Below are 13403 nucleotides of genomic sequence, written 5' to 3' on the forward strand. Positions count from 1 at the left end.
GGGCAGTAGAAAGAAAAAGAAAGAAGAATAATGCCTGCTTTAATAAAAAATGATGTAATTTACTCATAATGGTACCTTTTGACTCTATGATAGTCCTTTTCAATATAAATGATTTCATGTGATGTATTTATATATGTGTCTATAAAGGAATATCTTCAGCACAATGCAGCTGTGTGTATGTAGGTGAATGTTAAAGTATTGTGTGTACAGTGGTTGGGACCCATTCTAGCAGAGTGCTTCTTTATTGTGAACAGCCTTTTATTGGGTTCTTGACCTTAGTAATCACCAAGGATGAATGTGGCCACCTTGGTCTCAAGGCCAATTGACTTGATGGAACATTAAGCACTAGTCTGCCACCCATTACAATATAGTGCTCGCAAATATACCCCTCCCAGTGCTAATCTCACAGGCAGATTTCTACACTTTACAAAAAAATAATCCAAGGCCAAATGCGTGCTCCATTCTGCTACACTAAAACTACTACTTTGTGGTCAATATATGGAATTATGTATAAACCCCATATTCAGTGTAATTATTATTTCGTTATACCTGAGTGGGATTTTATATTAACTTAAAGGAATGATGTGCTTGACAAAGACTGTTCTTTTGCACAGCCATAAGCACCACATATGGATACTAAATAAAAGGAGAGTGCACAGCTTGTTTGTTTGTTTGTTCTCTTAAGCAAAGAATTCAACAGCTTCACATTAAAAGTCATTCACTCATGAAAAGTCATTCATACATGACACGCTGCTAGTGACAAAACATTGTATTCAAGCTATAGACAAAAATGATTGCAGATAGTAGGGAGAGAGAGGCTCAGAGGTGTAATCTATGTCTTTTGAAGTCATCACTAATCCACTGTTTACCTCATATTTGTTCTAGAGACACAAAGTTTCATACTTTGAAAATAATTTCTTACTCAAACTAATTTGTGAAACCAGAGATGTGCCTGTCAGAAAAGTGAATTCACAATATTGACCTGAACAAAAACAAATAATAGTCGATAAAAAAAAAGAAAAGCTCAGAGGAACACTGTTCAGCTCAAAACCTGAACCGTGATGTGCTTTATTAAATCACACTTACAGGAATCATCCAGTTGGCTAGGTCTCCAAATTTTGACACTTGCATGGCTCCCAGCATTGTCAGGTTTATGTGACCGCTAAAGAGGATGACAGAAGAAAAGAAGAAGCTGATATTAATAAATCTCAGTTTCATACATAAAATAATAAAGTTTAAGTGGCGTAAAGCTTTCCAGGGTTTTATACATTTCTTCCAAATATACAGCTTACATTTTATAATTACTTGTGATATAATTACACGATCAAGTGGTTTTACACACACTGACAAATACGCACACAAGTCTTTTTGTACTTGACATCTGTCACCTTGACACTATTTATGAGCGATATGGAATTTCCTATTGGTGCACAGACAGCACTGACGGAGCCGTGTGGGTGGCCAGTCTCACAGAGCTGCCAAATCAATTAGAATGAGGAACCTTGGTAGTTTTGACAAGGCTGTTGTCTTGTTGTAAAAGTGACACTAGCTATTTAATTTGTACCACCTGTTAAATACTGTATGCAGGACCAAAATCAGGTCCTGTCACAAAGAATGGAGAATTTAAGTAGGTCATATTCATATTGAGGTCACCCAGTAAAATATGATTGAATATTGAAGTGGTGCAGTGACTTTTAAACATTTGATATACAGTGTAGATAGGTTGGTTTTTTTGGTACAAAGCGTTACCCTCTGATCATGGCAAAAGAGTCATCACTGGAGAAATAGGCTGCACCAGGGAGCACTGTGACCGTTTCCTTTCCTGTGGAAAAGAACAGTTGACATACATAAGTACAGTATAATGAAAAAAGAAGATGAGGAAAACTGCAGTAATTTCATTTAAAAAAAACATATACAGGGTGTTTGAGGGCCAGTAAGATATAACAGATGGTTAAGTACATATTGTTGAAATATTCACATTTAAGGTCAGAGTTATTTAATATACATGCACTGTCCATAATATTGTATCCGGTCTAAAATATATTGACACATCATCGGCTCATCAGGTTCAAGTCCACCAGCTGCCAAGTTACCACTGAGGTGCTCTGAGCATGGCACCGTCCCCACACACTGCTCCCCTGGTGCTTAAAGCTGCCCACTGTTCACTTTGGTGATGGGTCAAAAGCAGGTCACATTTGGTTGTGTTAAGTGGTGTGCTGTGTCACAGTGACAAGGAGTTCACTTTCCTTTGTCACTAATGTCCCTAATTTTATGAATTCCTACTTTGTTTGGGGCAACAATATGTGACTGAAGACAAAGAGTCATGGTAAGTGATAAGAGTTAGACTAACCAGCATTAATCAGGTCTGGATCCACGGCATCCTCTGTTGGGTAAGGCCCCTAATGAGACGTGTACATAAACAAGTATGTGTGTAAAATGGTCAGCCACGTGTGTTCACACATGTCACTGTGTCTGACCTGTGATGATCTTTCCAGGCAGAGATAGACACAATCACATTTCACAGATTAGATGAGACATTGATTTTCTCTGTGTTCAACAAAAAGAAACAGTGGCTTGGAGGTGGAGGAGAAAACAGTAATGAGAGAAGAGAGGGCAGGAGAAGTGACCAGAGGTGAGAGCGGGAGGTGAGAAGAGAGGGGAGGAGAGGAGATGAGAGAAAAGAAAAGGCAGGGAGACATGATGAGAGGAGAGAACAAGAGAGGAGCAGAGGAGATGAAGAGAAGTAGCATTTCTAATTAGGACAATCTTCAATAAGGCATTCAATTTGGTTCTTACATTCTACAGTAAAGATATGTGATTATAAATACATGCTCTGGCCTCACAAAATAATGTAAATGAGGAAGAACAACTGTCAATCACATGTTACATAACAAGCAGCATTAGCAGCTCAGATGAATGGCTATTGATCTCACTTCATGCTCCAGGCAAAATTCAGTCTTAAGGAAATGTTCTGCTGCTATAAATGACTGCTTGTTCATCTTGTTTATTTCATATTCAAAGCAAAAGAAACATGTGTGAGTTCTTCTTACCAGGCCTAAAATCCCATTTTCACTTTGCAGGTGTACAGTGATATCTGGTTTTATGAAGTTGCTGGCCAACATGGGGATGCCAATGCCAAGGTTTGCTGATCAGCTCTTGGTTAAAGATCATACGAAATCATCTGACATAAATGCATGCAGCAAGAAAACATCTCGAAAGTCTCCTATATGTATTAAAAATATATATTTTTATATCAAACTACAGAAACAAAAAAGAATCTTGAACTTTTCATAGTTTTATCAGGACATCTAATAAAATGTTAAATATCCAAAAATATTAATATGGAGGATTATGACTCTGATTATGGAAAGGAGAAAATTAATCAAATTATTTTAATGAATAATGAAATTAAGTATATTTATCGTGACAACTAAGCGACTCTGGGAACATTGCAATGTATTGCAATTGGAAGTAAAATATAGTTAACACAAGTAAAAAAAATATGCAAAGCAGTGCAATTAAAAACAAAGACGCTCAATTAAAATATGGTACAATGTAAACTAAATATATAAAAACAATACACTGTAATTACAACATAAATGCAATATAAATAAAATAAAACTAATACATGAAAAATAGAATAGTTCACGACCACCACCCAAATCACACTGCACCGTACCAACCCCCCTAAACCTTCCTGCAGGTGGTGAGTTCACTGGAAGGTACCAACCACCTTAACTGGGATTTGATCTTGCCCAGGAGGTGAACCCTGGAGTTCTGCACCAATGACAGAGACATTGCCTCTGGGCCAAAGCCAATATCAGATATGACTAATAATGCTAAATACATTTTGGTCTTCATCTACATTTAATAAAGTTCAGTCAATAACCTACTCTAAGAATACTGAAGGCTGGTTTATTATAGCCCAGCGCTACATTATATATATTGCTTTTATGATTAATGAATAATTATACCCCCTTAATTAGAAAACAGAAGTATAGTTTGTTAATGCTACTGCTGCGGCACCTATTTATTATGATTAGAAAACAGATTTGAGGGTTCTGAACCTGCATATATTTCTCTCTAAATGTAAAGATGTTCAAACATTAGAGTATGAAAGGAATACTAACGCTAACTATTTTTTTGTCATTAAATGAAAAGGATACCATACATTCCATCCTCAAACTCCAAAGCTGCTCTGCGAATGATTCTCTCCCGAACAATGTCCGAGTCCTTCCTTGGTTTGGGTTTCTGTTCTTGACTTTTTCTCACTGTTCGTTTCTGAAACCATTGAAATAAATTTGTAAGAAAAAAAAAGGAATAGAGTCTCCTGGGGATATTTCAGCGTAAGCACAAAGGCACATGCATAAGTGCTAGAATTTGCATTTGGAACATTTCAGGATATGTCACAATCAGTTAGCCTGAAAGGATTCAACACCATGCTTCTTTATCAGAAGCTTAATCTCTTACTCTTTCAAATCTATTAATAGTTTTATTTAAATTCTATTTTACTGGCTGTCCAGAAGGATCGGGTGATTTTTACCTCAATCCTTTTCTCATAACTGGCTCCTTGGACGACCCTGTGGACATAGATGCTGGGTATGTGGATGTCTTCTGCAGCAAATGTCCCAACATCCACAACCTCCTCCACCTACACACAGACACAGAGGGATGAGGGGTTTGTTGTATGGTCAAACTCTGTCTACCATCACTTGAGATTTAATGTTAAGATAAGGAAACCGTGCAATAACAATCATATAAGCAGAAAATAACATTTTCCTATCCAACCATGCAAAGTAAAATGTCGCTTTTCTATCAAAATACGCAGAAGAAATTTCACAATGTATTTTGTGGTGAATCTCAGGCTATCACTTCTAAATGTAAAAGTTATCATATTAATGTGCTCAGAGAGGCCCCTTTCTCCTTTTTTATGTGGGTAAAATGTTGAAGAAGCCTGTCTGGCTGACTGAGAATTCAAAAGGACTCAAAAACACTTCAAACCCTTAGGGACAAAGCCTGGTCCTTGGATAAAAGTAATGGGGAGTAGGGGAGTCTGGAACCTAAAAACAGAGTTCAAAGCAAACATTGAATGTTTTCTTCTACATTAAACAATAAACTAACAGTCTTTGAGGGGGCTGCTCACAGTTCATTGTGTGACCACAAGGTGAGAAAGTGGTAAGTGGTCCTGCATAACAGAATGTGGTGTGGTTCCCCTGTTCTCTACATGTGTGCGTGGGTTTTACCCCACAGTCCAAAAACATGCAGCTACAAGGGGTGTTGACCAACATACGTAGCTCCATATATGTGACCTAGTGACAGATTGGTTAACCAGCGATTACTGGTAAATTTGGCACCAGCAATGACCCCCCACCCCCAATTTCCCCAAACTAAAAATGATAAAAACAGCAGAAGAAGTAGAAAATAGAAATAAATCAAACCTTTAAAACCATTTCAGTGAGTAAATTAGTAAAGAATGTGAACCATTTTTCAGTAAACAGAAAAAATGGGACTTTTACTGTGTTTTGAAGCCTAGTTCTACTATATATTTACTTTTCGGTCTGAAAGGTCTATTAACTTTATGGCAAACAATGAAGTAAAGAAGACTTAAACAAAGTTTCTCCCCATAAATTTATTTTCTGTACACTGAGGGAGTATGAACAGCTTATGTTTCATTTGAGGAACAACAGACTCAGCCTTAATGACACCGAGCTGAGAACACAACAGTCCTCGGTAGCTTGATCTTGAAAGCTGGTGCCAGAAACTCATGAGTGAACATCGACAAACAAAAAAAATCCTCCCCGAAGTAAAGAGCAACAAATTTGGTTCTCTATAAAAATCTTCCAGGATGAAAAGCACTCAAAATCATAGAAATGTCAAACTAGTGTTCCTCTTACCAACGACAGGTTATCATCACATCACTGGCGGCCAGAAGGCGACCTACCCATGACGATTTAATTCTTGCCTTCCCTTCACCTCAGGGTGCACTCCTGTGTGGCTGCAGCCTACTTATTCTATATACATAAGGCACACGCAGCTGTTCCGAGCAAATTGAATTGAATCTCTCCTTATCGCCACTTCCTCCATCAGCACTGAGCACTTACTGAGAGGAGTCTGTGGCTGAGAGCGGCTCCAATCTTGGCGTTGTCATGGATACACAGGTTTTGGTCTGCGGTGAGCTTGGGCCACTAAGGACCATAAAGTGAGTTAAGACATTTTTTTGGAGGGGGTGCGCAGGGTTATGGCTTGGTTTATGGCAAACCTCTCATGTTCCATAGTTAAACAAAAGGCTATGCATGATAGGATTTGAAGCACCAGAGAACTGATAAGGTGCTGCAGTCCCACACATCCACCCACATTTTTCTCTGGGGCTTTAAGCTGTTTTTTGATGGAATGATGCTTTCCGTAGAAATTTCCATTTAGCCAGACTGCACTCATTGCTTTATTAAACACTATGGTGAAAAAGCAACATTTCCAATAATATGTAGTTTTTGCAAAAAAACAAAAGATGAGTGAATGAATTCGTCAACATCGGTTGCTTTTTGTTGTCTTCAACCAGCAGCTGCCAAAACACTCCCACTGTGAAAACCAACAAGCGACAACAAAAAGAAACCACACTTCACAGGTAGATCACCAATTTGTGAATCACGCACGTGCAATCGAATCATGTATTCAGCTTGATCAGTTTTTAATTAGACCAAACCTTAGCATAATGGAAAGCTGGTACAATTTAAATGTAAACATAAAAGCCCTCTGTCCCTTTCATCTATGGGTGGTGTGTAGAGCACTGATGCTCAGATGTAGTTCAGATGCAGACTCAGCGGCAGAGGAAGGATCAAGCATTAAAAAAAAAGAGACAATAACGAAATCACACATGCACCTCACAAGGACACACGTGCATACATGCCGGTGTGTAAGGGAGTACACGAGTGCACGCACACACACACACACAGACACGCACACACACAAACACATTGACATTTTCCAACAATTTTCACATCAATGAGACCAGAGTGAGATGAATTAAAATGGCAGCAGGGTGGAGGGATTCAAAGTGCCCTCTGGGGAAACAAGCTTTATTTTTCCCCATAGTGTGTGTTGTTTTGATCTGAGCTCTTATCAAATCACATTAATCTAAAAGTGGTGCGTTGCACATCTGCGACTACATTCTTGTATTTTACCACTGAAATTGATGTTGGATACAGCGCTACCACTACAGCCACTGAAAAACTGGCATGTTCTTAACCATGTTTTTTGCGTCAATATAAAAGGTTATACGGTAATGACCACAGTTATTACTGGAATACATTTGATAAAATTATATATTTGTTGAAGTAATTGTTATTTAATTAATATTAACCAAATCATTGTGTATGATTTATGTCAAATTTTGTTATTCATTTGCAAAATTCAGATTTTACTGGGCAATATTGTGGTCACTTATGTGCAAATATTCAATTTAATCCCTGAATTTTATTGGTAATGTGGTAGTATTGCAGTATTCAGACAATATTTTACTTTAATATGTGCAATATTTTGGTCAATGTTTTCATGTTTTTCTAAATTTAGTGTGAAATTTCTGATTCAGTGGTGTGTTTTGTTCAAGCGCATTTTAAAAGTTTATGTTTAAACAGACAGATGTGTATGTAACAGCAGCTTAAAGGGTTTTTGCTTGTATGGGTAGATACTTGTTAATTTGTCAGTATTTCACTGTCAACTTAAGCACCAACTGCAGCAGTCATTCAGAAATCCAATTACAAAAAAAAAGAAAAAACTGAACTACTCCTTTAATTAAGCTGAGCTCTGTTTTGTTGAAACTCCTTTTTCTTGTGCATACTAATAAGCTACCATTAGAGCAGAAAGAGTTGGTGTGGCTAAAGGCAAGCATTATGATGAGAGACACCACATTCCCATTATCCTGTGTATTTATAACCTCTCCATCTTCCTCCCAGTGTGTGTCTGCGTGTGTGGGCACTCGGCCAGGCTCTGCTGCCACTTTTGGAGCACAGCACTGCCTCTAACCCGGAACACTGACAAAATGAGCAAATGCTTTTCTCTCTGTTGAAAACTGCCTAGCCTATGACAGTATTCATGGCATCTGACAACTGAGGGACAGCGAATAGGTGCAAACCCTGAAAAATACAGGAATATTGTCACTTAATGTAGGATAAAAATAAGCCCTCTCCAGATGTTCACATTCACAAGTTCCCATTTATAGTCTTAAAACTGGAGATACTTCATACTGGGCTGAAAAGTCTTCATACCCATCGAGTGAAAACCACAACTGCACATAAGTGTATTTGGAGAATTTTTTAAATTAGCACACTAACAAAATCATACTTTTTAAATTACATCCACTCATTGCTTACCCAATATTTAGAGCCTGTCTTCATCTCAGCTTCTCCTGAACCTTCAGTGACCTACAACTAATGACTTAACCTCAGTAAGTGTTGGAGGTCACAAGCTTTGGAATCACTCATATTAGAGTGATTAAAATCCTGGCCAGAGTATTTCACTTCAACAGACCCAACAGATGTCCACATTATTGGTTTTATGTTTATCTTTACATTAGCAATTAAAGGGGCAATTACACTGACTAATTGGCAATTAAAGTGCTGTATTAGACCTGCAGATGCGAAACACATTAACAAATCAGCAAATATTAGCTTTAAGATATATTGTTTTTAGTCAAGGTAAATGAAAGATACAGTGAGTTGTATGCAGACGACTATGTTATGTTCACTGATTTGTCAACTAAACACAAACTATTACTTGCTATTGGTGTGGTATTTATTTTTTAAAGGAACAAAGATTGGACGTTAAGTAGAGAAAATACATGCTCGGGCAGCAACATAGCAGATTTGCACAGACGTACACACATGCACACAACACATACTTTAAGGTCCATTTAAAGGGACTACAGTTGTATGGTGTAATTTAAAAAGAAGACAAATAACATGTTTGGTGTTTGTAAAGAACTAATTATGAAAACTACAACTGTCTGACTTTGATCAGAGAAAATAATGGAGATCAGTATCGTAGTCCTAACTTTGACTTCTACTATTTATTTTAGAATCAAGTCAATTTTCTCCCACATAACAAGAACACAAAAATAACACTGAGGCAAAGTTTGTCTGCTAGAAGCTTTAAACTATTGGGAATTAAAAGACTGCCGAAGGAATTTAACTATATATATATATATTGCAATGCTGTTATTGTCATTTGGAAGCACCTTTTGCCAACACTTTTACCAGAAAATGACAAATTGGCTTTTAAAACCAATCTGTCGATTGATATTACAGCAATTTTCTGTGGTACTAGATGCCAAATCAGCCCTGTATTTAGCACCATTTGCTCTGGGGAGGCTTCAAACACCGCAGTCAAAAACCGAATCCGATGGAGATTTGTTGTTTATACTATGGTTGGCTAAACATTTGAACACAAACAGGTGCAATGATAGGTTAATATGTTTCATTAAACAGCCAGTTCCATAAGGTATAATTTCAATATAACATTCTATTGATATTTTGAGACTAAGGTCTAAACTATATTCCCCGAGATCAAACAAAGGACTTTTTTTTCTCCATTTATTAGCAGATGGAATGGAAGCGTAATCATAATAAAGAATCAAAATCGAAGCATAAACCTCAGGCATAACTCTTCTGGCCGGGTATAATTATATTCATTTTCATCATTGCTGGAATAATCAAGGAGAAACTTCAGGAAACAAAATGGCATTTATTTGCAGGGGAGCTGCTTGAAAAATACTGGCTGTTACAAAACACCATGTCGTTTTGTATCCCACAATGCACTGGGACCTTTTGCCATACATGTGATAATAGAATGACTGGACCGGCTGTATACTATGGAACAATCAACAACTGAATAGCCACTGTGGTTGCTTAGCAACGACAACCGGAGCCAGTGCTGATCTGGTAATTTTGTCATTTTGTGCCATCTTGATTTCTAACATTTTGTCTAGTGCTTAAGTGGGGTTATTTTCTTCTTTTTCTTGTCTCAGTAAGTAAATGTTTTAACTTTTACTTTGAATGCATTTCAGTGAGTGTTAATGTTACTGTACAATTTAATAAATTGTAACTGTAGAAGCATTTGTACAGACAAAGGCATTTAAAAGGGTGAAATTGGCAAGTGTTAACTGTTCTGGAAAAGAACGTGGCAGAAGTTTCTTCTCAGGGACTGAAACTATGAAGTGCATCATCTTCACTGTTAGCACCATTCCTCTGGCCTAACACCCTGACCTTTGAGACTTGATTTGGGATTATAAAGCTTGTCTCCAGAATTCAACTAAACGAGCATTAGAAAACAAATTGACCTGGGAGAAGAAGCTGTGAGTAGAAAAAATAAAATCCAAACAAACACTGGCTACTGGTTGTTAGTTCTGTTCAGTCTTATCTCTGATAACAGGGTCAATACAGAGGACTTATCAGATTTATGACCGAGCATGACCTGAATACTGACGACACGTTTATTCTCACACACGTTAATTGCTTCTGCTCAAAGAATAAATTGTTCTTAATGTGTGTAGCAAAACAGGCATATCACTTTATTGTCACCAGTAAGTACACTTGTCACAGATAACGCCTGTATCCTACCTGCTGTGCCATAAAAGGCCTAATCAGAGAGCTGGTATTAAAAGCTTTATAATAAAAATACAGGTTCTGAGAACTAACCCTGATATGCATTTATAATGATATGTTACCTAGGTTTTTCACTTCAAGATCCAGAGTGAGGATGGCAGACGGCTGCACATTCCACAAAATGCTGCAAAAAAAAAACTATTCATCATCGGTGTGGATTATCTGAAGGCACTATTTGTTCTCAGAACTTAAAAAAGTAAAAAAAAAATACTGAGGTACACAGTCTTGGAGTACCACAGTTATTTGACAGTGTTTTGGAATTGGCTTCTTTGGCAATCAATGAATCCACAGACTACACAGGTGTGCAGTCTGTGGATTCATTACAATTGTAATGATTTTAATATCCTATCACAAATAATCAATTAAATTGTCCTTTTATTAAATCATATTATATATTATTTTTATTTTGTCAGCCACTCTCAACTTCAAACATACGAAAACTATACAAAAACTTAACTATTTGTATTTCCCACTCAATTTGCGAAGACGTAAGTACTTCATGATGGCAATGACTGCTGTCTTAATTCATACAAAAAACGTAACATACAAAAAACAAAATGCTTATTATGTAACTCATTTATTCTTTCTGGTTATTTCTTGACCATAGAGTATCAACATTACTTTTACTAGGAGAATTCATGCCATGTTCTACTATCAACAGCCTAAACATCAGCTCTCAACTCTGTGGTACAATTGAACAAGTGGTCGGTGGAGCGCAAACTCTCTGCTATGGATTTATTTTCAGCAGTTGTTTTATGATTCTCACAAACATTTTTAATCCCTGCTGTTCTCTGAGTCAAACGGTGTCTAAATGGAAGGTGTGAAGTTGTTTGTGTGTATGTGTGTGTATAAGACAGGGGAACTGCACATATAAAGCACAGACAAGAAGAGAAGATGAACGATCACTAGCATATAATTTTAAATTCGAGGAAGGTGGTGAACCAGATACAGAGAATAGATAAAAGTCTGACACAGAGAGAGGTCATCATGGCTCAATTTTCAGCTGCAGTGAAGTAGGGTTTGACTTCAAAATGTCAGATCGATTAGTAGTGCCTATTGTAGAAATTTTTTAATTCTAATGTCAACCTTAATTTTAATTTTAATTCTAAAAAGATTAAGAAATCTGTCTTTTGCTCTTTTTGGAGAGCTAAAACTAAACTTTCAAAACATTTCTGGAAAATAATAGTATATTTGTTTCCTCTGCTAGTTATAAAAGACAGAGGAAAGAGAAAGGGAACAACTGTCTTGTTATTCGTTCATCCTGCTTTCTAATAAAAACTAGATTAAACAGAAGTGAAACCTTTTTATTTTTAAAGGTTATTCTTATCCAGGTCAATTTCCTCTGCTGGAAAACTATTACATTTTAATCCCAAAAAGTCCTGGAACTGAAAAAGCCAGGGTATTCATGTGAAATTATATGTGCATGATTTCATAAGGTCAGATGAGATTTTATTTAAATGTTTGCTTTTTCCCTTAAGGGCCTATTTTACCTTTACCTTAGCACAAACAGATGGAAAATAAAGTAAATACTTTGCATTTTAAACTAGAAAGGAGGTTATATTTAGATATATGACTCCACTGATAGATCCATAGTTTTCCGACAGAGAAGGGTTTCCTACCTCCACTATGGTGACCTTTGCTGCCTTGCACATGGGTTGATTGAAGTTTCTAGCTGTTTTTCTGTTAAAAAGGAAAAACAACAACATTTACACTAGACAACATTACAAATATGTAAAACAGAAATATGTGACTCAAAGACATGAGGAAAATCCTACCCTGACATTTAATTTATAACACTCGGTGTAAGGTTTACTTGAGGACGCTGTCCTCTTGTGGAGGAAAAAAAATTACAACAACTTCTAAGTTGCAGCGTGTGGAGATTTTAGTGGAAACAGTCTTAAACACTGAATGACCCTCAAACTGAAGTAAAGATGAATCATGGGTGCCAACAACAAATATTTTTAAAAATTTCAGCGACAGGTGCCTTTTACATGTAAAGGCCTTTTACATGATAAACATCGGCATTGAAGGGAAACAAAGAGTATATTTCAGTCACCTGAAAACAATGTTTCCGGCTCTGTCAGCTTTCCATGCTTTGATCAGGGCAAAGTCCCCAGTGATGGCCTTTTCCATGATGAAATATCTGCCATTGAATTCTCGCACCTGTGTTCAATGACATCATATTCAGTAACATTTATTACAACCTTTAGTATATTAGTCACACCTGAACACAAAACAATCCACACATTTGAAGAGCTCAAGTTTTAGATTATAACTTTGATTTCTGATAGTATTCATTGTTTCATATACATAAAATATTATTAAAACAAGTGTACAGGTAGTTTACTGAGATAGACGGTGTGCAAGGTGACATTGGTTTATCATGAATTTTTCATTATGCAGAGCAAAATGAAATAAACTTCTGTTCTCATAATAATGTGACAACCAAAAAACATAACTATGGTTAATATGTTACTATATCCATACAAGCCAACTGAACTTTAAAACAAAAGAATTTAGAAAATAAAGTAGAGAAAACAATGTTGTCACCTCTCTCTGCTCACTGGCAATGGCAATGCTTCCATCGTTGTTGTACTTGATTGGAGAGCCTCCCTCCTGGATCAGCGTGCCGTAGCCAGTGGCTGTGAAAAAGGCAGGAACTCCAGCTCCGCCGGCCCTGATCCTCTCCGCAAGAGTTCCCTGTGGGGAAAGTGGAAGCAGAATAAACAATGAGTTCCACTGTTAGCT

The 13403-nt window shown here is 37.0% G+C and overlaps 1 protein-coding gene across 1 annotated transcript in view; it reads right to left on the minus strand.

Moving 5' to 3' along the window:
* oxct1a (3-oxoacid CoA transferase 1a) overlaps nt 1-13403 on the minus strand; it is a 30612-nt gene that overhangs the window by 12402 nt on the left and 4807 nt on the right. Inside the window, exons 6-14 of the mRNA XM_008336043.3 lie at nt 13206-13355; nt 12712-12818; nt 12275-12335; nt 4544-4651; nt 4167-4281; nt 3051-3145; nt 2351-2399; nt 1750-1822; nt 1087-1162 (exon numbers count right to left, since the gene is read on the minus strand). Coding sequence (XP_008334265.1) covers nt 1087-1162; nt 1750-1822; nt 2351-2399; nt 3051-3145; nt 4167-4281; nt 4544-4651; nt 12275-12335; nt 12712-12818; nt 13206-13355 — 834 coding nt within the window. The remainder of the gene's footprint in view (nt 1-1086; nt 1163-1749; nt 1823-2350; nt 2400-3050; nt 3146-4166; nt 4282-4543; nt 4652-12274; nt 12336-12711; nt 12819-13205; nt 13356-13403) is intronic.

This window comes from Cynoglossus semilaevis, chromosome Z, assembly GCF_000523025.1.
Source record: "Cynoglossus semilaevis isolate Cse_v1.0 chromosome Z, Cse_v1.0, whole genome shotgun sequence".
NCBI lineage: Eukaryota > Metazoa > Chordata > Actinopteri > Pleuronectiformes > Cynoglossidae > Cynoglossus > Cynoglossus semilaevis.